This window comes from Cuculus canorus, chromosome 2 (assembly GCF_017976375.1).
Source record: "Cuculus canorus isolate bCucCan1 chromosome 2, bCucCan1.pri, whole genome shotgun sequence".
Taxonomy (NCBI): Eukaryota; Metazoa; Chordata; class Aves; order Cuculiformes; family Cuculidae; genus Cuculus; species Cuculus canorus.
In genome coordinates this window covers 124,799,351-124,824,678 of record NC_071402.1, presented here as the reverse complement: position 1 = coordinate 124,824,678, position 25,328 = coordinate 124,799,351, and the positions used below count along the sequence as shown (strand labels likewise).

At 43.0% G+C, this 25,328-nt stretch overlaps 1 protein-coding gene across 2 annotated transcripts in view; it reads right to left on the bottom strand.

Moving 5' to 3' along the window:
• JAZF1 (JAZF zinc finger 1) overlaps window positions 1-23,289 on the bottom strand; it is a 203,155-nt gene extending 179,866 nt beyond the window's left edge. The window contains exon 1 of one of the 2 annotated variants that reach the window (XR_008448831.1): window positions 23,047-23,289. Coding sequence is in view for 1 of the 2 variants with exons in the window: in XM_054060422.1 (XP_053916397.1) it covers window positions 23,047-23,161 (115 nt within the window). In the remaining variant the exon portion in view is untranslated. The remainder of the gene's footprint in view (window positions 1-23,046) is intronic. The other variant, XM_054060422.1, reaches the window with a different exon arrangement.
• Window positions 23,290-25,328: the final 2,039 nt, after the last annotated feature.

Here is a 25,328-nt window from a genome sequence, read left to right as displayed (position 1 = left end):
AGTCTGAAAGCAAAGGTCAGTCATGCTGGGTTCCACAATCCACTGCACTGAAAAAGTAACTTTATTTGACCATATGGTACTATGATTAAACACACAGCAAAGTACTCTTTGATCTTATGGCTCTCTCTGCATATATAGCTAACAACCAGACTTTTCCAAACTATGTTTTTACCTGGAACACTAAAAACAATCTGAAAAACCTACACCATTGACTGCATGATTTACTATTAAATATACCAACAGTGTATGTGATATGACAGCTGTGCGTTGAAAGAACATTAGCACGTGATTTAGTGGCTAACTGGACTTTCACCTCGAGACCATGACATAACAGGTCAGAAGCTCATACCCACAAGAGCAACTGAATGACAGAAAGCAGTCATGGCGGAATCAGCAGGGCATTTGCAGTTGGGAACTAAAATAATTGACATTTATGCAACATTCAAAGTTCCTGAAGAAAAGGCACATATACAAGTAACATGAGAAACATTTGCTACAGAACAGAACTATGTAAACAAAACAAAGGCAAGACATCCACAAAAAGTCATCCCACACTGCATGGACTACCACTGCCAAGAAAGTTACAGAGATGAAGATTTCGAACAACTGAAACTTAAAAATCAGCAGAAATCAGTTGCACACAGACAGGGAACCAACAATCAACCATCACTACTGTGCAGAGACCTTAACAGAAAGAAAGTCTCACAGAAATAGCCTCAAAAGAACTGTTGCGCCTCAGGTGAGGTGCTGTGGGGACTGATAAAAATTGAGAGTAACATTATTCAAACTGCATGATGCACACGGGTCCCTGGTTCAGAGAAAACCAGAATTCCTTAAATTAACCACTGACGTAACTTTTACAGGAAAAAAGAAAATTTTTATTCTGAATAAAAAGCTCCTAAAGTCCACAGCTGTACATGTAACCGCTCCTTGCATATGCCTAGTGCCAGCATTCAATTCAGTATACTTAACAACAATGATTTGAAAAAGGTTTCATTACCACTCATCACACTCCTAAAGACCAGAGCAGGGCAAGTTAAATGTTACTCCTTGACTTTCATATGCAACAGAGAGGATCAAAAAATGTGGTAAATTGCACACTGACATAGGAAAGAGGAACACTATAAAGACTAGAAGAATAAACCCAGGTTTTGAAAGGGAATTTGAATAAAACTTGTAAATTAGTTATTTAACACTTTGTATTCTTAATGGGAGGCTGTATCAGAATGTTTTAAAACAGAAGCGAAAACACTTACAAATAGGATTACAAGACACGATTGCCGGTGTGCTTTGAGAATCCAGAAGACCTCATTTAGTCCTGCACAGAATAAGGCACAATCTGCAGCACAAAAGGGTTAAGGACAAACCAATGCAAGAGTGGCTAAGGGTGGGGAGCAGCAACTGAAAGGAGGGAGGAAAACAGACTGGAGGGAAAATAATATTTTTGCAGTAATTTGTTTTAACACAAGTTCCTAACTCTCCTAGTGAATTACAGGAGAAAACAATTCCTTTATAGGCACCTACAGCCAACAGAATCAAACCACATCCCTATTCTCATCTGGGAGGTAAATATGGCCAAAGCAATGCAGCTCTCACTTTAACCCTCTAGTTTCAGGGGCAACACTTACCTATGAAGCAACAGGAAACCCTCTTTTGGTCTTTGGATATTACAGTTCATGTGAAAGAAGTCACATAGATTGAGGAGGGGCAGAGCTTGAGTTTATATAAAAGCCTGGTTACAACCACACACAGTTTTAAATTACCCTTGCAACCACTTGAATCTTTTATTTTGTAAGCAAACCTCTCTAGATTTAGGAGAAGAAAAAAAAAAAATCCTAACCAAAACCCACACACCTGTGACTGTATGTGCTACTTGAGAACGGCATGGTGACCTAGAAACACTGCTTTGCACCATGATGCAGAAGACCTTAGCCACCATTCACTTTCTCAACAGAAGGCAGGAGCGTGGGGGTGTTGAGTGAGGAGGAAGGCAGAAGAGAAAATAAATATGAGCCGTCTTCATGGCAGTGTCAGACTCCACAAGGTGGCCTTAAGCCAGACCACAGTAAGGTTTTCATTCATAGAAAGATGTTCATCAGCATCCACTTTGATCCCCAGTGACTCCACAACTTAACCTGACTTTCTGTGTGAAAAGCCATCACTTGGGGATCTTTTAATACAGCCCTGTTTTAAGAGAGCTAGTTAATCTGTTCTCACTAGCAAATGAAAGAAATCCTTTACCTCAATCTCAAAGACTCCATTTAGTTCAATTCCTGAAGCTTACAAAGAACAGAGAAGATACCTGAAGTGTGAAAAGTAAAATAAAAACAGAACAGAAGAGAGGAAGGTGGTTTGCTAACTGCAGGAAAGAGCATTCCTTCTACAATCTCTGTCCAACTATTGCCTATTTTTCATTTATCAATTCTTTCTTCTTCCAGTTTCTCTCTTTCTGCAAAGACAACCTGGCAGCACTACTTTTTTGTTATTCAATACAAAGTCAAATATAATCCTAGATCATTAATAACGAGATAAAAGTATTCTTCCAACAGCGAACACTCTAGTTAGAGAGTCAGAAATGGCAATTTGCTCCCCATCTGGGGCCTCCATCTCTCCTTCACCTTCCTAGGGCTATTTTTGGCAGTCTCCTAGTCTAAGCACACACAATGGAACCACAATCCCATCCTTTCACAGAAAAAAAAAAAGAAAAACAGAGTCAGAGACCTCTAGCTCACAGCTATGTTTGTGCTCCTCTGAGACACCATCGTCCCCCTTAAAACTGTGCATCCCTGCCAGCCTCGGCAGCTTTACTGACTACACACGATGCTCTGCTGGTCTTCACAGCACAGGTGTGCTGTACAACTTCTCTCTCATACTTGCCATTATGCTCAGGGTATGATTTCTTTTTATTTGTTGTTGGTTGGTTTTCTTAGGCCAGATTCAAGTACTACTAAGGTGCATCTTGCAGCAGCTGAAGCAAATGAATCTTGCAGCAGCTGAAAAGCCAATGAATTACAAGCCAAATTCAAGGAGCTACGAGAAAGAATGTATAAAAGAGTCATTAAGTCCTACGGTACTTAGATGATATGTCATAAAGTTGTTCAACATTTATCACATCCCAAGCTCTAATGAGATAACCTTCAGAATAAGAAAATCAAAAAAGAAAGAAAAAATCAACAATATATATAAAAATATTATATTTCTATAAAAATAGAAAACTCAAAAGACATCAAGAAATAAATGCAGCCACTAATAAAAATAGTAAGTCCTTGGAGCACTTAATAAATTCTGAATTCAGGAATGGTCTCACAGACACTGCTTTGAAATTAAAGCTCACAGACACAACATGAAACTTAGAACTTAAAAGACTTGGCTGCCGGGATAAATATTTCTGATTCACCTCACCTGCCCACATACTTGGACCATTTAAGATTTTCCTCCTTCACAACCAGCTGAGAGGAGATCGTTATCAAAGCCTCAGCAGCACAATTTTTGCGACAGAGAAAAACAATGGCAAGAGGACTTTTATTGTAAACATCTGGTTTTTTTAAGAAATGCAATCAGATATAGAAACTATTTATCTAGTCTTTCTAGAGTCAAACCCACACTTAATTCTGTGGTCGCTCTTCCTTGAAAGGGAAATTGTACTTCAGTTTCCTACCCAAACCAAAACCCAAGTATCTATTTATATGTAACATATTTACATGTAGACAAAGAAAGTGTAAACATCCTTCATGCATACATACGTTTGTTTCATGCATTTATGTATAGACTTCTTTATGCTCATTAGGATCTTTTCAGCAGAGAAGATCTCCATGTGCAATCCAAAAGTGTTGGAAATTGTTCAAAGGTTTTTCTTTTGAGAGGTGTAAACTACCTCTATGCCCTAGGTGCACAAATCCTTCCTGACCATGCACCTCCCTGGCATCTCACAACAATTCCTCTAAGGAAGAGAAGATCCAGCCCTGCCACCAGCCCAGGACTGGTTCCACTTCCTGGGTTGATCCTCCTCCTCTATAGTTTGCTGAGGCATGTAATCCTTGCAGTCACTTCTAAATGTAAAAGATGCATTGCCAAACATTAATGTTTATTATTACAGTCCAATCAGTTGAACTATAATTCTACCATTGTCACCTACCAACACTTTTCCTGTTCAAGTGCAAGGTATGTTTATGTTATTACTGAGAAGCTCAAACATTTATTTTCTCTCATAATAAAGTACTCCCTTCCTCCTCCCACATAAATCAAGGTGAACACTCATAAATCAGATCAAGATCTGAAACATTTTCACTTCTACAGTGACATAGCTAGATGCAGAAAAACTAGAAATTAGGATATTCATCAGTGTTAAGATTGGTTGAAAGATTCTGAGGAGGGGCTCTTTATCAGGAAATGTAGTGACAAGATGAGGGGTAATTGTTTTAAGCTGAAAGAGGGGAGATTTAGATTAGATATTAAAAAGATATTGTCCACAATGAGGATGCTGAGTCACTGGAACAGGTTGCCCAGGGAAATCGTGGATATCCCATCCCTAGAGGTGTTCAAGGCCAGGCTGGATGAGGCTTTGAGCAACCTGACCTATTGGAAGGTGTCCCTGCCTTTGGCAGGGGGGTTGGAACTGGATGATCTTTAGCGTCTCTTCCAACCCAAACTACTCTATGATTTAGCAAAAAAAAAAAAAAAAAAAAAAAAAAGAAGGGGACAAAGCTTTCAAAAACCCAACCAACCAAAACCAACCACCACACTCCCAAATTCAACAGTGAACACCATCACAGAGAGCTAGCATTTTATTCTTTTCTCTTTTACAATATTACTGTGGAAGAAGTTCAAGATCTATTACACCAAATGAAATAGCCATGAAGGAGGAGATCAAATGGCAGAACAAGCAACACCAACCTTACAAAAACCCAGACGTATTAGCACTGTGTAGTCAAAAGTAGTTTGGATCTTATTCCAAAGAGCTTTGCAAAAGGCCTTCCTATTTCCCTCACCCCACGAGGCAGAATCTGCACCAATAAAACGGGCTCACAGTTCCATAAAGACAAAAACATGCAAATTCCACTTCTGCACTCACTGTATTTAATAAATAAGTTTGTTTCCTCTGCAATCTATATATACACAGAAAAGTGTTGGCTACCTCTTACTGGCAATGCTTTATCTGTTCACCTATAGTTAGCTAAAGCAGCGGGAAATTGCAAAGGAAAACATAGGACTCCAAACGCTCAATGCACATCAACTAACTTTAAAGGTGGGTGCAGAGAAGAAATGATGGAATTCAGAAACAATCCAGAAATCCCTACTTAGTCATGAGGCACTGGTGATTTTTAGAAGTCAATTTTGGCACATTCAGTTCTTTGGAAACACTGGATATATGCCGAAAAGGAAAGTTTAATCCTGACACCTTGTATTCCCAGTTAGTTACGGAGTGCAGTGCTGGTAATCCATGCTCAGGAAACAAGGAGTGCTGTTTTCGTTTTCCCATATCCAGTTCAAAATAGCACCATTAAGCTAACCGCAAGTGTACATCAGCAGGAAAATACAGCTTTTATCTGAAAATCTTTATTCTTTATCAGAAGACCTCTGTATAAGATGCTCCCTCAAAACTGGAACTGATAAAAATCAGCAACCACATACACGCACTCACTCAGCATGAGACCCGCAGATCACAAAACCATGTAAGGACTTGCTCCTTCTCAGGAAATGCCCACAACTGATCCTCAAATTCAAGGCCTGAACAAACATTAAAATACCACAAGTGACTACACCGCTTATCCAGCTTCTTAAACTGTGACCATCGCTGCAGTTATCTGAACACTTGAGCACAACTGACAAACGTGAACTTAGCAACCTATCTCATTATAACCACATTTTTGTGGCAGGCAAACATACAGACTTTTCTCTGTTCTCCTAGTCCGCATCCTCCCAAGTCAGCCACTGTGTTATTCAAGCCATTCTCATAAGGTTATTGTTACTGAATGTCTTTCGCATTGAAACACATCCTAAGCAATAGAACAAAAAAAATTAAAAAAATTAAAAAATTAGGGCTAAACAAGTTCCTACTATATAAAGAAGTCTGTGACAAGCGGTGTCCCTCAGAGGTCCATACTGGAACCAGTGCTGTTTAATATCTTCATCAATGACATAGATAGCGAGATCAAGTGCACCCTCAGGAAGTTTGCAGATGACACCCAGCTGAGTGGTGCAGTTGTCACACCGGAAGGATGGGATGTCATCCAGAGGGACCTGGACAAGCTGGAGAAGTGGGGCTGTGTGAACTTCATGAGGTTCAACAAGGCCAAGTGCAAGGTCCTACACCTGGGTTGGGGCAATCCAGAGTTTCTGTACAAGATGGGTGATGAAGTGATTGAGAACAGCCCTAAGGAGAAGGACTTGGGGCTGCTGATTGATGAGAAGCTTGACATGAGCCAGCAATGCGCACTCGCAGCCCAGAAGGCCAACCATGTTCCTGGGCAGGAAACTGGGGTTGTTTAGCCTGGAGAAGAGGAGGCTAAGGGGTCGAGACCTTATTGCTCTCTACAACTACCTGAGAAGAGGTTGTGGAGAGGAGGGATCTGGCCTCTTCTTCCAGTGTCAGGGGACAGGACAAGGGGGAATGGCCTCAAGCTCCACCAGGGGAGGTTCAGGATGCACATCAGAAAAAAAATTTTCACAGAAAGAGCCACTGGCCACTAGAAAAGGCTGCCCAGGGAGGTGGTTGAGTCACCATCCTTGGAGGTATTTAAAAGACAGGTGGGTGAGATGCTCCGGGGCATAGTTTAGTGGCTGATGGGAACGGTTGGACTCGGATGATCCTGGAGGTCTTCCAATCCAGTGATTCTGTGAAAAGAAGCGTGTCCAGCAGGTCAAGGGAGGGGATTCTGCCCCTATATTCTGCCCTTGTGAGACCTCATCTGGAGTGTTGTGTCCAGTTCTGGAACCCTCAACATAAGGCGGATATGGAAATGTTGGAATGGGTCCAGAGGAGGGCTCAAAGATGATCAGAGGGCTGGAGCACCTCTGCTATGAGGACAGGCTGAGAGAGTTGGGGTTATTCAGCCTGGAGAACAGAAGGCTCCAGGGAGACTTTTAGTAATCTTCCAGTACCTGAAGGAGGGCTGCAGGAAAGCTGAGGAGGGGCTTTTCATAAAGGCTTGGAGTGATAGGACTAGGGGGAATGGCTATTTAAATTGGAGTGGGTCAGATTTAGACTAGACATTAGGAGGAATTTCTTCACAATGAGGGTGGTGAGGCACCGGCACAGGTTGCCCAGGGAAGCTGTGGATGTCCCATCCCTGGAGGTGTTCAAGGCCATGTTGGATGGGACCTTGAGCATCCTGATCTAAGTGGGATGTCCCTGCCCAAAGCAGGTGGGGTGGAATTAGATGATCTTTAAAGTCCCTTCCAACTCAAACCATTCTATGATTCTACGAAGTAAGTCCATCAAATCACTAAAAATGCAATGTTCTCCAACCTGTGCTACAGCACAGAAACAGCTCTGTGCTGTCCCCTGCACCATCTCTAGAAGCAGCGTCCACAGAGGTAGGATGGAGCAGACTCTACAGAGACCTAACTCTCGCTACCACATTTTCTCTTTCCTCAAGCCATCAGATAGGAAGAGTTGCTAAGCTCCGTTTAGCCAGTGTAAGTACTACACGTTTTCCACATAAGAATTGATCACCTTTCTTTAACTAAACCATACATATCAATTTTAAAAAGTACTCAGTACCAAAAGGAGACATGCTAAAAACTGATGGTCTTTTGTAGAGTAAAAAGTTTAGTGCTTCCTAATATCCACCTTTCTAGAAAAGTATCTTATGCTGATTATGCAAAAACTAGAATATGTGTTGTCATCTCCCAAATCACAAGCTCTCCCCTCTCAAAGAAAAGAAAACTCACGATTGTATTTATGGATATATGACAGTGAAAGTTTTACAAATAGTGCAGTTGTGTTTTTCTCTAGGATACGCAGCCAGCCATCACCTATGCAAAGGCAGAGAACAGTGCATGTGTGTCAGCATCAACCAGCACATGATGTTCTGTGAGATACCATACAGAGAAACTCCTGTTTTGTTGAACTCACGAAGATATACACTCAATCAGAGGTGGCAGTTCTGCCCAGATAAACTCATACTGCTAAGGACATAGTTACTCACTAGCTGTTTAGTTTGTTGGAATCCTTTTCCATATCCTACTTCACAGCCGTAACACCGCAGCATCAACTAGCAGAGAATAAGGAGACAGGAGGACTGTGAGACTTCAGCTGCATCTACCTAACCTACTCTACTGCACAGTAAGAATACCAACAGAAAGCATATCTCTTTTGCCATGCTGTAAGACACTCTGGGACTCAAAATGTACAATACAGAGCAGTTCAACTTTGTGCATTGTTTTAAAATGGGCGACAGCCAATTTACTGTTTCATATTCCTTTGAGACAGAAGTCTGTCTTGGAAAGGAATCCAAATCAGATTTGTATCTACCCAAATACAAACATGAAACCTTCTGGTAACGGTCTTCGTGCTTATGTTTTGCTCTTAGTAAAATGTTAAAAAAAAAAAAAAAAAAAACAACTGAAAACCAATCACCTTACTTTCTTGAGTGCTTGTCATTAGCTCTGCCTACTGGATTCTAAAAACTGCAGTCACACAAGATGTGCAATTGCTTAACGCCAGCACTTGAAAGATGGGAAGCCACAATGGACTTACAGTGAATAAATCAGTGTACGGGTCAGGAGAAGCGATCTATAAAAACAATCTCAAAATTAGCTGCAGAATGCCTGCCAGAGAAGCTATTATTAAGAAATCTGCTCTACTAAGCCACCTACCTATGACAAAAAGGTACAAAGCAACCAAAGGGTACCCAAAATGGAAGGCTGTTATGATCTTGAGAAGAGATCTGTTCTGCTGGGTAACCACTGAGACAGGAAAGTTAGGACAAAAAAAGAAATAAATTAAAAAAGCTGGTGTGCTACAATAGCAGCAAAGCAGTATTTGTTTAGGAGGGATGGGCCACCAGCCCAACATCTGACATATCCAAGCACCCCAAATGGGATGTCTTTAACACTGACCTTAAAAGAAAGTGTGCTGTATTCTTGGAAGAACAGGAAGAGGTTATGTCATATCTGAGAAGGAGACTGCTTATTTCTTCACTAGGAGTGCGTCAGCGTAGAGCCAGTAGCTGTGAAACAGTGCTTTAAACCGTGCCCTTTTGGACAGACCATTTGGTTCTCAGCATCTTGAACAGCAAAGCCAAGCAAAACTCTCAAGTCTTTTGTGTGTAAAGTTCTGCTTCAAAATGAAAATATGGAATGAGGTCATCTACATCCAGGTCGTTAATGCTGCTCTTAAGGAGTGTGACAGCACTATGACAGGCTCCCTGCAGAAGAGGGAAATCTGAAATACTAATATGATTCAGACATCTTGAAAAGACAGCTGCAATAACCTATAGACATGATCTGATAAGAGGAGGTGTTTAGTAAAATGGACAAAAGGGGTTTTCAAGATAAATTAGATAGGCCTTTGAGGACAGTCTACTAAGGATACTTCTGGCATCTGTTAAGAGCTCAGAATCTCACTGAAGTACACACCCCAAGTGGACTGCATGAACTCCAAGCATCCAACCCCAATGTGAGTCAGGAGAAAGTGGGTGGCCTGTACACTTGCTACTGAATTAGGGATGCCTCTGACTAGCCAAAAAAACCCCATGGTTTCTATTCAGGCAGGTAACTGTACAGCGTTTGAGATTCAAAACCCTAATCAAGACCTCCTGTTGAAGAGATCATTAAAAAAAGCAGACTCCTTTGTCTTCCGCAAACTCCTTTCCTTCCTTGCTTCAACTTCAGATTTCTTCATCTTTACTCCTTGCTATACTTTGCTTCTTTGTTTTCTCTAGAAGGATGAGAGTGAAAATTAGGAAAATTATTTTAGACATTACTATGAATGTATTATTTTAGACATTACTAAGAATGAATCCGATATGGACAAATCAGAGCCTCCTTGACCCCAAAAACCTGGTGTTTCAGCGTCAGTTCTTCAGTTTGAAAGACAAACATTGCACACGTGAAGATAAGAAAGGTGCCTTCTGTGCCTATAGGGTTAAAGGTGCTTTTTGTGCCTATAGCTACACAGGGGCATAACAATGGAAGTAGAGTATATCATACGACTATGCCTGTGTAAGCACCCTGTTCCTAAGTCACACTTGCCCTACAGAGCATCAAAGATAAATAAATTGGAACAATCAGTATTCACAAGAAAAGAAGGCATTGAGATTTTACAGGATGAAGTGGTTCAGTGGTTCCAGGACAGAGGAACAGCAGCAGCCGTGATAAAGGCTCCAATAAACCAGTCATCTGTGGAGTAACAGGAGAAGAGAACAGAACGAACAGTCAGAAGGGTCAGCAGCAGGTGAGCACAGACACTGGCTGGAAATCTTTTTTTTTTTAAAGCAGTCACAGAACAGCAAGCAATTTCTGATTTGCCTAAAAATCCCTAAAGCCAGGTAGTCACCTACTCTGTCACAGAATGCATGCAGAATGCCTGTCTAGGTGGATGTTTAATATGCAAAGAGCAAATCACTTTGGGCATCCAGAAACAAAGTCTGTGGTCTGTGGATACGTGTAGCACAACGCTCTGCTGCACATAACTGCTTATCAAAAGTTAAACACTGCCTGAGCAGAATTTCCTCCACGGACAGTACCGAGTAGGTATGGAATTTACAATGCCTTTCCTTCCACCATCAGTTAGATAAGAAGAAAAGTGGCAGAGGATGAGGAGAGTTGAATTTTCCTAGTTTAGGAAGCAAAGCTACGGAAGAACAGAAGAAATAAAGACATAAAGGTCCATCTTTGTTCCAAACGTCAACACAGATGAGGAGAAAAACATTTAATTCTACCCCTATTATGTATGGTATTTTTTCATTTGCAAAAGGTTGATTAATCCCACACAACTGTCTTACCAAAGTACAAGTACTGGAAGGTGTTTTTTCTTATTATTGCTGCTGTTTACTATCTTGTATCAATTTGCCAAATGCAAACTAAATATGTGGGCTCCTCCTAACTACCTCTCTTCAGTTCTCACTTTCTATCCTAACCCATCTATACTGCATCACTGAAGCTTTCTTAAAGAAGTATTTACTTGGTGTTCAACTACAGTTAATATTTTAAAATCATACAGGCAGAAAGATCAGCATGAATTGTTGCCCCTAATCATTGATATAACAAGTCTAATGAAACACAATGACGGCATAATAAATTTTAAATTACCACACCACATAAATTAACAATACTTTCTAGAAAACTGTATACTCAATTCCATGCCGTGGTTCTAGACACACAGCATCACTAGAGACTATAAACAAATACTAACACGCCTTCAATATTTATGCACAGCTGCTACTACAGGACGAGCAATTGCAAAATTATATGTTTGGGCTCAATCTTGAATTCATGAGGTACCAAAGTGTCTTTAGCAGCCACTTATGCCATTGCAGGCAAAACTCCACTCCTTTTCAGTATCAAGAAGTTGGCGGCAAGGGAATTTGGTTTCCAAATGCAAATGCTATGGCTTCCATAGAGGCAGGGTCAGGCAAGAGGCATTCCTTCCTTTCCAGAACAGTTAGTGATAGTAAGCAATCCTGCGACTGACACACCATGCTGTCTGCAAGAAAATTATGCGTATAAACTGGAGAGGGGCAGATTTAGACTAGACATAAGGAAGAATCTCTTCACCATGAGGGTGGTGAGGCACTGGCACAGGTTGCCCAGGGAAGTTGTGGCTGCCCCATCCCTGGAGGTGTTCAAGTTCAGGCTGGATGGGGCCTTGGGCAGCCTGATCCAGTGGGACGTGTTCCTGCCCATGGCGGGGGGGGGTGGAACTAGATGATCTTTAAGGTCCCTTCCAACCAAAACTATTCTATGATTCTATGACAATAAGGAGTCACCAGCTGTACAACGACCACATTTCAGAGGTCAGTGGAGTAATGTAGAATTAGGGTGATAACTGCTACAGAAACTGCACTTTTTTTTTTTAGAAGTCAAAAAAATGCAGCTATCAATTAACCTAGTGTATCTCCAGAACAACCATTAAGCTTATAAAGCAAACATTCATTTAATTATGTTTCAGTACTTGAAATGCATTTGAGGCCATACGTATAGTTTAGGTATAGCAAGGGCAGATTCAGAATTTCTCATCCATCTTTTTCACAATGATTTCTAAACCCAAAAATACGAAAATTGCTAGAGAATTAAAATTCATCAGATAAAGGCTGTTCAAAGGCTTTTTTTTTAATTAAAATCCAATCCACAAATACCTTTTCCCCATCCTGGACGTTAAATTATTGTCGCATACCTGAACAAGCTCTTGATATTTATCCTGGCTCTGGAAGCAGGTTGAGCAAGTCACTAAAACTCCTTGGCATATAACTATGTTCCAGATCACAGTGTCCAACACAGACTTAATCTCCTTACTGAATGTGGTCTAAAGAGAGCCTTGGGTAACTGCCCCAAGGTAAATATCAGCAATGGCAGGACATTTGCTCTGTTCTGAAGACAGGCTCTTCACAATCTCACAAAGACCTTACCAGTGAGAAAAAGGATACTCTGGATAGCTGAAATGAGAACAAGACATTGCGTGCAGGTTGCAAACTCTCCAGATAGCTGCCCTAGGACAGAGAACAAAATCTCGAACCACTGTGAAGCATGGCGGCTGAAGATAGAGCACGAGGGCTGATACAGCTACAGTTTCAGCTCTTCCCGTCTATAAGAAGACTTACATAGTTCAGGAGTATTTAGTCAACTTAAAGAGATTCTGAGATGTAAAGAAAATGAAGCTGTTACCACTGCTAGGACTGTGTGGAAAGATTCTTACAGCACACCTAGGAAGTCTCTCTAAAGTACAGGAAGCACTTACAGCACACCTAGAAAGTCTCTCACTTACACTGAGCATGGGAAAAGGAAGATGCTCTAGCATAGCATTGTGAAACAGAAGCCTATCAAAAAACCCCAACACGCGTAACATTATCTTTCCACTCTCCAGAACTACACCACTACCTTGCTTTATGTCTTCCAAGGAGTACAGAGTACTCATAACTACACTAGAGGCCCCCCTACCACCCTAGTTCTTCTCTGGAAGGGTGTGCAACTATCGAATTTTATTTTAAACACCTTATAAGCTCTCCCTGTAGTAGTGGTAGTACTCTCTCATGGTAGTACTACACAATTTTTATTTAACATGTTTCTATCAACAAAGCTGTCAACTGTCTGGTCTGGTCCACTCTGCCACATCCATGGTGTTGTGTATTTGGATGATCATCCCAGCCTGAGAGCACAAAGACACATACTCATAAGCCTCTTCCCCTTTCTATGCAGTCATTGCTCCAGAGATTTTTCATTCCCCTTCCACAGATCCATCTTTTTTACATTAGCATACTTATTAAGTGAGTCAGGAAGCTCTTGTAATATGTCCCAAACAAATTCACGTGGAAAAGTAGTTATTCAGGATTTTCCTTAGAATTCCACTAATTGTTCCCCTCCCTGTATTCTATGCAAAAAAGAAATGTTCAGATAACGAATACTTGATGCCTCGGTAGGAAGGCTCCGGAGGAGTTTAATGGGATAAACAGGAAGAAAAGCTTTTGGCCCAAAATTGAAATAAAGACAAGTATAAGAGTGTCTGAGTTTTATTCTTTGCATCAAAACTGCGGCCTTGACAACTCTCACATCACCCAGTTAACCCAGCACAGCCATCAATGATGTCTACAAAGTAGCAGACATTCCTCTACTAAGCAGCAAGTTAAAGAAGTTGCAATGCTTCTCCAACAGATTGCTAGAAAAGCGTGTAAACTTCCAGGATTTCCCTACAAGTCTGTTACCAAATTTACTCAGATCAATGTCAGCCCTTTAATCTGAAGACAAAGGAAGCAACATTGGACCTCAGCAATGTGGTATGCAGCTTCCACCTGCAAGACAAGCATCTGAAGTCTAACCTCGAGCCTTTAAATGAATTTTCAGGTTACTTCTGTAACACATATATGGTCAGACAAAGATATACAGAGGGATTACATCAAAATAAATGACTGAAACAATGCAATAGTGTTGTTTTCTTCACTGAATGCCACTGTCATCTACCACATAAGGGGCTGAGTTCATGTTCATATACCCATATCAATCTCATATAGCAGGGAAATTCGATCTCTTGCATCTTAAAGGCACTACCTCCCTGTTTCCAGGTTACAGTTCCATGTGCTTCTATCAGGATAATTTCCAGAAAGTAAGATGGTAACTACAGTACAAACCGCTGAAGAAATAAGTGATACATCTATTTCTCCTTTCCACAGTATACTTGGATATTCAGCAGTTCTATTTTTATTCACTGAATATTTACTATCTGTCAAAATATGTTGGGAAAAAAATATATATTTCCAGAAGGAACAGAACTGTTCGCAGCTTCCTCAAGTTAGACAAAGGGGGAGGAGATGTGGAGAGAAAAGGCAGGGGGAGGAATCTCAGAAGTGTCCAAATATTTCCTAAATTAAAAAAACATTTCATTGGAGAAATTTCAGCAATGCCAACATTTCAAAATGAAATCTTCATAAAGATGGCCTCTATTAGCACACAGTGAAATCTTTATCATAATCAGAAGTTTTTCAAAATTCATCTGCAATTAAATGCTAATGTTTTTGGCCATAGAGAACTTAACTTCAAAGTCCAAGTCTATTTTTTCCGTTAAACTGATAAATTTCTTATTCTGTTTCTTATCCATCCTTTATAACACAAGATGGAATGTTAAAAAGATTAACTTACACCTTTACTTAAATATTTCTTTAAGGAATTACAGTATCTTAAATTAAACTGCACAGTAGTAATGTAATGTACTCCCATTCTAGGCACTCATCATAGAGACAAACAGCACCATGGTGTCATCAGCACCTCTGATGAAGAAATACATTTCCCTTGTTAATCATGGCACAAAGTTAAGAAGGAGACTCCTAAGAATTCAGGGTGAAAAACATAAAAATTAATAGCAAAGAAAAATCATTAAAACATAAATCGGAATATTTACTCTATTCTGTAGGTCAGAACATTGCTCCACTCTCTTGTAACTAAAGAAAAGTGTAATAAACCACATGCATTCCCCTAATGCATTTCCAAAAGTTACAGGGTAGAATAAGACATAAGTAACAGGATTTGGTTGTTTAAATTTAATCGCACAATTATTCACAGAGACAGTCCCTTAAAATTAAGGAGCTTTTTTTTGTTAAACACAGATGATTTATCAAATCAATTGTCTAACTGCTGCCATTTCAAGTTAACACTAAAATCTTTGTTGCTTGCTTCCTCCAAGTGTGTATAGCTGTTATTTACTTAGATATTTATCATTCAAATTTTGAATTACTGTTGCTTATTAGAGACAAAATTAATTCTTAGTGAAACACAGCTTATTCAAGAAAAAAAATTAATAAATAAAAAAAAAGCACATTCAGGAGCAACATAAAGAGTTCTCTGGAAGCAGCTGGCCTCCAGTCCTTATTTCTTTTGCATTAGAATATTCTGCAGCTTGACACTAAGTGTTTCTGATTCACTTGATTGTATTTGCATTATATTATACAGAAAGAAGAAATAGTAAGATTGAGCAGACATGTTTCTACATCTTTTAGCAATGCTTCTTCCTCAAATTATTTTTTATTATACAATTCCTATATTGTATATAATTCTCTGATTTCTAAATTCTGATTTCTAAATTCTCTGATTTAGTGTCATCCAGCTTCACCTGATATTTAATTGCCTTTACACAAATATAAAAACCTAATAAGAATCACCACCTGTTCACAATACATATCCTGGTTTTGTCTTTTATCTCATGTACCATATAGTCCAATTATACTGACTCCACACAGACCCTCTAAACGTTCTTAGATCTGTTTATCTACATTTTCCATTAATGAAGAGTACATTTCTGAAAAGTCTTTATCCATCAAGTCATTTCTCTCCACTGGCACAGACTTGACCACTGTATGCCTGAAAAATAAATGGCTGACTCAAGCAAATAGGTTATGGCTGAAGTAAAAATAACCTTCCATGACACGTTCAGCCGCCACATTTTCAGCCGCAACTCCTAAAGATATGCAAATTTGCAAGTATCTGAAAATGTGGATCTTTAAACTTTCCTTTAATGAATTCAAACTTTTCACATTCCCAAAGAAATGATGGCATGAAAAAAAAAAAAGACAATTTAACTGTCAGCCACGTGATTTTTTCACGTTTCTTATAAGGAGCTACAAAAACATCATCCTGCACCCTGAAGAGTAGCCATGACAATAACTTTCCCCTCAAAGGTAAGTATGCCCTATACAACTTAAGCACAATACTATTGCTACAAGTTACCTGATGTTTCTTCAGTTTCTCATTTTCTGACCCTTATTTATTTAGGACTACTAGTGTACAAGAGGAGCAATCCCTGCCGACGGCAGGGATGTAGCCCTGCAACAGGCGTCACCCAAAGACACTCAAGCTGACAGAGGAAAAATGAAAGATCCTTCTTGGCTTTATGTGAGTCCTTCAATCTTAAAAAGATAAAAATCAGTTTGCAGTATGTTCACAGATGTTTGTTTTCAGACTTGTGTTCCTAGGAAATACACCATTAAGACACTTCATGCTTTAGCCTCAATGTAACTGGTAACCTCAGAAGCAGAACATATTTCACATCACAGAAGTATCAAAAATCCTGTTCTAGTTAATATTTAATGGGAATTCCATTTATCTCCATACGATTTGTTATAAATGTTGCGCCTATATTTAATCACTGTCTAAATTCAAGCCCAAAGAGCAAAGGAAACCTGACCTGGAACTGGAAAATAATCCAACCCCCTGCTCTGCTTAAGATTGTGAGTAGAGGAAAAAGCCCTGATCAAAACTGTTAGTAAAAAAAAGGCTCTATTTGACATAAAAGCCTTCCTGAAGTAGGAGAGCTTTCCTCACCACACCAGCCTGCAAAGTGAATGAGCAACATCCTTGGAGTATACATCATTCCACGTCACTGTGAAATACCTTTTCCATAAATAACAAAAATTACAGCTGTAGAAGTAGTGGGCATAGGATGAACTTAAAATCAACACAACCACAATTAATTTTTTCTAGTTGTTTACCAAGAACAATAATTAGTACTATTGCTGAGGTAAACACATGTAATTGTTAATTTATTTTGCACAGCCACAGCTTTATGTGCAATACATAATCAAACACAGGTCTGTCCACCAGTTTCCAGACACTGAACAGAGCATCCCATATCCCTAGTTGCCGCATCATTCACAGTATAAAAAGCCTTCAGTTAAGATCTACCACCTCTTCAAAACAGCCCATCTCAATCCCAAACGTAAGCATAATTCTCAAAGAGAGCGACATGGCAGTAACCAGTCAAGACAATGTTCACGCTCTTGTGAAGAACTTAGCTTTACACAAGTGAAGGCTTCCATACAGACTTACATTTGCCAGGCCTTCCATAAACGCTGAAGTGTGTAGCCCCTTGTCCCCATCCCTAACAACACAGAAGTGTTGCATTTGCTTTACACGATATACTGTGAGCTCCAATACAGAAGCTGTCATCTATGTCATGTTGCACTTCACCCAACATGGTGGTGAAGGTGGCGCAACACAAGAGAAGGAAGCAAAGCAAACATTTCGGCAATGCTAAATGCCAGTTTTGTATGTGCTGACAGCCAGTTTGTAATTCAACACCTTTTACAATCAAAGTGAGGATGCAGCCCAACCTTTATTTTCTCAGAAATGCTAATATTGAGAGGATCAACTTTAAGCAAGCAGCATGCATTCAGCCAATGGATTATCAAACCACTCCATCCCCTTGGTGTGGAATCTGGCCCCTTGACTACCTAATAATAAATAAGAATTGAATTCATTGAAGGTAGCAGATGCCAAAGTTATCACCACACACGGATCTTCAGAAGCCTTTTTCCTCTCCTCATACTTGAACTTTCCAGGTAGTTAGTAGGTTGTATATAAGATTTTGGTCTGTCTTCTGCAGCTGTTCTTTCATTGACCGAGTTTTATTTTTCCTGGTAATTCTATCACTTACAAAAGCAGCCACAAGTACTGTTCTGTTGCTGGCCCCATTCTAATCTTTGGGAATTGGTCAATTCTGATGAGAAGCATCATAGCTCCCACTTCCAACAGCAATGCTACACAAATACCTCACTGGTAGCTATCTGGCTCCAGGACTGATTATAAAGTTCTGACCAAACCTTTAGCAACCGTAGAACACCTGAATCTGTATAACTACTGCATAAGCAGGTGGTCTCCTTTTTTTTTTTTCTATCTTCAAATTCTTCCAGTGACTTCAGTGTGATACAATTAAACTCTGCTAAGGTAAGAATGTCTTTGAGATTTATCTTCTGTATCTCTTCCTATCTACCCTTCTAGCTCTTTGGGCTCATCATTATATATTTGGACGCTTGTTTCATTCACATCCATTTGTTTAAAGCTCAATGAGCCTCAAAGAAGCAGAGCTGCTTAAACCAGCCACACACTACACAGGTGTGTACAGCATGCCGATACACGTCATGAACCAAGTGAACACATAGCGGATCACACAAGCAACAATCTCATCTGCATATGTGAGTAAAAATACCCTTCACTATAAATGCAAAGTAAAAAATAAAAAAATAAATAACTTTACGTTTTCCAAATCTGATTACAAGATTCAGCTCAATTACTGTTTCTTCAGCATCAGACTAAACGTTACACTAACAGTTATTTTTAAGGGGCTACTTGACCCCCCCACTCTAAAGGATGCAGTTCATCTACAGGTAGACTGATGAATAACCAAATCACAGAGGGAACGGAGATAGAAAAACAGACCAAAAACCAGAAACCAAAGTGTGTGGCTCTCTGGACTTCTCTGAACAGCTGAAAACATCCCAGAAGATTACTTACATCAAGTTAAGATCTAAATGTAATTTCAGAAGTGCTCTGTGGAATGAGAGGTGCTGTTCCTAACATCATAGCCAACACCACCAGGACTCCAGCAATGCAATAAAACCTGCCATATTGCCACAGCTGAACACTCACCACCCTGGGGTCGCTTGTTATTTTCTCCTCTCTTGACAGTGCTCAGGGGAACTGACTGGATTAAGTCCATCCCGCTCTACAATTGTGAATATGGCAAAGAGCTGTAAATTAGGCCTTTTGCTCCCAGACTAGAGGAATCAGAAAAGTCAACAAAGCTACCTGCAAAGGAACAGAACAGCCAAAACCATGAGGCAGGGAGACAGCCAAACACGGCAGACTAACAGGTCCCCCCTTTCTCAGTACACTTGCAGAGAACGTAACAGCACTTCAGGTTGCTTGGACAATGTGCTGATAGAAAAAACTCACAGAGAAGCATTTACTAATCAGTTGTTTTAAGTCAATGTCTATTTTCAGCTGTAAGCTACAGAAACTGTGAATACAGGGGTTTAATCTAAAGGGTTCCTTCTGAAGAACGTGGTCTCATTGCAGAGGACACCAATAGGGCCTTAGGAGAGACACTACAGCAGTACTCCCGAGCCAACCTAACTCTTCACAAGTCTTTAATACCTAAACGCAAAACCCAGAAAGCAGCTGATGCGCTGACAGGCGCTTAGCACCACGTCAGAGATGAATATTTCATCCACTGGGCACAACTCTCCCAGGTTATCTGTGCTGGTACTTTTTCATGTAACTGGTAATTTATCAGGACACAAAGCTGTAGAGGGGAAAAAAAAAACCCAAACGAATGTACACCGAAGTATTTCATTACAACATGATTATTTATTAACGTTATGTTTTGAGTAAGGAAAGCAACTACAGAATCCCTCAGATACCAAATATGTTCTGTTCTCAGAATGCCAGAATTGTGTTTCCTTAAACTAAGCTGAGCTTTATTTGCAAGGCTAACCAAAAAAAAGACTCCTTGATAAGTATTTATTAGAGGCACAATACAGCTATGAAAACAATTACATTCTTACCAGCACTCCACTGATGATAAAAACGATTAATAACCCACCCCACGAAATGTGGCAGAGCAGCAGCATTGCAGTAGCCAGACCATCAAGATCCCGTGCCATACACACCTCCCACCACAGAGCTGTTTGCAGCCTCAAGTTCATTATCTGCGCTGTAACACTGTCTGCCCAGCAATCGCCCACTTCAGTTTAAACTAATAATGGAAAATAACTCAATCAAGATTTCTTTATTCCTGCAGCACACACAGAATGTCCAAACCAATGGGGTATTTATACGGCATGTTACTCCTTGCTCTATATGCCAAAAGCTGCATTCCATTTTTAACATGACAAATGTCAGCAGGAATTTCTAGACCTGTATGACAGCAAAAATTGGATGGTGTTTGCATCAGACTTACTGAGAAAGTAAGTCCAACATAAGCTCCTGCTCCCCTAACTGCCAGACACCTTTGGAAACGTTAATCACTTTTTGGCAGAATGCTTATCTGATGAGTTTTCATTGATTCTCATCCTTCAGGCTGTGTCAGGAGATCCTCACAGGCACCAAACCATAATGCTGAGCCTCCACGTGAGAACTGGGATCCATACTCCATGTCACCGGTGCAACTCCCTACTGATTTTTATAGTGATTCATATAGGTGAGTAACAAAACATACCTGCATCTTTTAATCACAAGCAGGTAAAATTTAATCTAAGACGAAATGTTATAGAAGAAGCACAAGCAACCTTACAACATTCTCCACCAGTGTGTACTCGGTCAGCTGCACGCATGACATTGTACATGCAAAGTTTCAGTCCCAAGTCCTGCAAGTGTTGTTAAATGACATGCTCAATTACATGTATGTGTGCGCTGAATCTGTAATGCTTTCCTAATTTTGAGGCAGGATATAAAGTAATGGATACTGGCTATAGAATCAAATATATGGTTATTGAGAAATTACAGTATTTTAGCATGTAGTTCTCCTCTCTTCAGAGAAGTCCAAGAACCACTGATCATCAAGGAGCAATGCACAGACCACATAAGATGGACTATATCTTTTCTGACACCCTGTGCGCTGTGGCAACGAGGGGCTGATAAGCCGCTTGAGGAACACACAAGATGACTTACGAACTTTCATTTCGGGGAACTGTTTCCCCTAAGCTTTTCTGGTGCAATGTGATGCACAGTGCAGGAAAAGCTAAGAATCTAAGATTCAAAAAAAACCCCAACAATATCACAATTGTATGCTAGCACCACGTCGAGTCATAAATTACACAGTTTTGTGGTATGTGGTTTTGTTACCTCATACCAAGCATCGTGATAATTACGAGAACCACACCTTTCATCTCGCTGGCCTACAATATTACATTAATGTAACGTTGCACTCAAAATTTAAACTTCAGTGATCTTTTTAAGGTATTTAGGCCTGTCTATTAAAACTTAATAAACTGAAACACAGTGTAGGTTCGTTGTCTTCAACACAGGAAAAACACACACCTGTCGGTGTGAGTCCAGGGAAGGGCCAGAAAGATGATCAGAGGGCTGGAACACCTCCCATACAGGGATAGGCTGAGGGAAATGGGGTTGTTTAGCCTAGAGGAGAGAAGGCTCTGGGGAGACAGTAAAGCAGCCTTCCAGTACTTAAAGGCAGCCCACAGTAAAGCTGGAGAGGGGCTCTTTACCAGGGAGAATAGTGACAGGACAAGAGGGAACAGTTTTAAGCTGAAAGAGGGGAGACTTAAGGTTACGTATTACGAACAAACTGTTTCCTGTGAGGATGGTGAGGCACTGGCACAGGTTTTTCCAGGGAAGCTGTGGCTGCCGCATCCCTAGAGGTGTTCAAGGGCAGGCTGGATGGGGCTTTGAGAAACCTGAACCAGCGGGATGTCTCTGCCCAAGGCAAGGGGGCTGGAACTGGTTGATCCTTAAGGCCCCTTCCAACCCAACCCATTCTAGGATTCCATGGATGTTCTGCAGCAGATCATGCTTTCCTTACGCTCCCTGTGAAACACAGGAGTCTCCAGCAAACAGGTCCTTAGAACTTCGGCATCTCCTCCAGATTTTAAAACTCATTTTGCCTCAAAGAATTAGCTCAGTTTTCAACACTTTCAGCCCTGAATTTTATTAGCAACAAGAGAAAGTTGACTTTCCGAGGGGAAGCGGCGCTGGCAGCACACCTGCCAGGGAGCCAAGGTGCCGGGGGGTGGGACAGACCCTTCCCGCCGGAGGGACAGCAAGTTGGCGCCCACGGACAGCCGCACCGCCCCCTCCTCCTCTCCCGCCCCCCGGTGGGCACCGCCCGCGCAGTCGAGAGGCGGCCACGGCGGCCGCTGCGCACGCTCCCTCCCGCCCGCCCACGAGGCGCGCGCGCCGGGGGGGGGGGGGGGCGGCAGTGGCGAGTCATCGCCCCGCGGCGGCCACGCCCCCGCGCGCCCCTGCCCGCAGGTGATGGGGGGGGAGAAGACACACACGCAGCACCGCGGGTCCTAGTGCCGCCCGCCCGCCCCGGGGGCTGCGCTGCCGCGGGTCCTAGCGCCGCCGGCCCGCCGCGGGTCCCAGCGCCACCGCCCGGCCCCGGGGGCTGCACCGCCGCCGTTCGCCGCCGTTCCCTCCCTCCCCGCCCACCGCGCCGCTGGTCTCTCCCAGTCCCACTCCCGCCGCCGTCTCTGCGGCGCCTCCCGCGCTGCGGCGGCCGGAGCGCGACCCGTCCTCGCCGCCACACCTAGCAACGGCGCTGACAGGACGCAGTGGCGGCGGCGGGAGGAGGAGGAGGACGAGGGCGAGGAGGAAGCGGAATGGCTGCCGCGGCGGCGGCTCCCTCCCTCCCTCCCCGGAGCCCTGACAGCCAGAGCCGGGGCGGAAGCAGCAGGCGGCGTGCTGTGCCCGTCCTCCCTCCTCCTCCAGCACACTCTCCTGCCAATGCAAACTAACTCCCCTCCGCCGGGCTGCACGCCTTCCCCGCACCCACCCGCGCCGCCTCCCCCGGGAGCTGCTCCACGTCGCCCGCAGGACCCCCCCCGCACCTTGTGCCCCCGCAGCCCCCGCCATGCCGCGCCCCCGCCGCCCTGCCCTGCCCCGCACCGATGTGGTTGTCCTCGATGTGCTCGATGAGCTCCGCCAGGGTCGGAAAGTGGAGCCCGCAGCCCCCGAACCTGCAGGCGTTGGAGAAGAAGGAGGCGGCGGCGATGCCTGTCATGGTGTTACATCGAGATCCCCCTGCGGTGCTCGCTCTGCCGCGGGGAAGGGAGGGGGGGAACGGGACGGAGAGAGATGGGGAGCGAGAGAGAGAGAGGGTGGGGGTGGGGAGGAGGAGGTGGCGGCGGCGTCGGGAGCGGCGGAGGGGAGGGACGGGCTGGGTGGGGGGAGATGAGGCAGCCGCAGCTGGGAGGAGGGACCAGCGCGGCTCCGCAACAGCTGTGCTGCCCCGGCGGCGGGAGGAGCGGGGCACCCGCGCCGCCCCCCGGGGACACCGAGCCTTAGCGCCGGCTCCCGGGGGCGCCGGCAATGCGGCACCCGGCCCCGGACCCCAGCGCTGCCGCCGCCGCCGCATCGCGGGGAGGCGAACGAGGGGCGGCGATGCCTCTCCCCGGGGCGCGGGGGCACCTGCGTCCCCTCCCGCCGGGCGGGCTTGGACCCCGCTTACAGCCCGTGGGCAGGGTCCCCCCAGCCCTGTCCCAGTCCCCCCACAGCCCTGTCCTCCCAGCCCTGTCCCCCCCGCCCTGTCCCCCCAGCCCTGTCCTGGTCCCCCCCCAGACCTGTCCCCCCAGCCCTGTCCTGGTCCCCCCCCAGACCTGTCCTCCCAGCCCTGTCCCGGTCCCCCCCCAGCCCTGTCCCGGTCCCTCCCAGCCCTGCCCCCCCGCCCTGTCCCGGTCCAGCCTTCTCCGTGCCCGCTGGAGCGGTGCAGGGCCGTGAGGCTGCGTCCCACTGGTGGCACAACTCGCACCTAGCTCGCTCCCAAAGCCCACTTTGACTTCTTGTCTCCAGAAAGCTATTCAGCAGAGAGCCTGACTGATTAATTGATTCTAATGAAGGTCTCCCTAGGCTCAAATTCGCAGACAGCTTTATTTAAAATTAAAAGGGAAAAAAAAAAAAAAGCGAGAGATTGCTTGTCAGGAAGGCTTTTTTTCTCTCCCTACCCCCTCCACCCCTGCTTCTGTTCTAAAATTGTCTCTCTTTTCCATATTTATATGGTTCTACGATATTATTAATAGTTTTGAGCAAAAGTGTGACTAAAAAAAGCCTCGACATCTGCATAAGGCTCTCCTAATTGTACAGACATAAGCTATTCCACTGATCCCAGTGATGGGTAACGGTCCCAGGCTGTTCTCATCCCTGTAAAATTGTGTACATAAGAATAAGTGGAGTCTTTGCCTGTTTTACTAACTGTGTTGCAGGCAGGGATGACCCTAGTGTTGCTGCAGCAGCCAAAGAATAGCAATGCCTAAATCACAGAATCATGCAATGGTTTGGGTTGGAAGGGACCTTAAAGACCAATCCCCCTGCCATGGGCAGGGACACCTTCCACTGTATTGGGTTGTTTAAAGTCTCATCCACCCTGACCTTGAACACCTCCAGGGATGGGGCAGACTGTGCTGGGGCCTCACCATCCTCACAGTAAAAAATTCCTTCTTAATATCTAATGCAAATCTCTTCCTTTTCAGCTTAAAACTGTTACCCCTCATCCTGTCACTGTGCTCCCCAATAAAAAGCCCGTCCCAGCTTTTCTGTAAGCCCCCTAAAAATGCAGTGGAATGGCTAGTGAATGCAAAGATGGCTATTTGCCCATTTGCTTAAAGCGTGAAAAATCCTGGGGCTGGTTCCTAGTGTCCCGTATACCAGAGAACCTGTCATTCCTGGACACAAAACAAACTTTATCTCGCAGCATAGTTTAGTCATCATCTTGCATATTCACTTCAATATTTTTCTGTCTTGCATTTCTTCCATTCACACATTTCTTGATGTATGAATCCACTCAATTTAGTTTATACAAAAGAAAAGCAAGCATAAGCCCTTTCCAGAGGGAAAAAAACAAACCCACAACCATCGTGTGAAGAAGCCTTCTCATACTGTGGCACATAGAGCTAGAGTTTGTAAGTAGGGTTTGCATAGCCATGGGTTGCTGAACCACAGAATTGTAACAATACTGTAGTGTTTGCACTTAAGGAAAAAAAAAATGAGATAACGTGGACACAGTAGTCCACAGTAGGTTTTCAGGGCTGACTTTCGTCATCCTGTAGTCTAAGAGGGTTGGAGAACTGCTGCTGTTAAGCATTTGATGAAAATGTGTAATTCTTTTGAATAACGCAGAAGAATTTGGTATCAGAAATCTGTCATTTGACCCACCTGTTTCAAGCATCAGTACT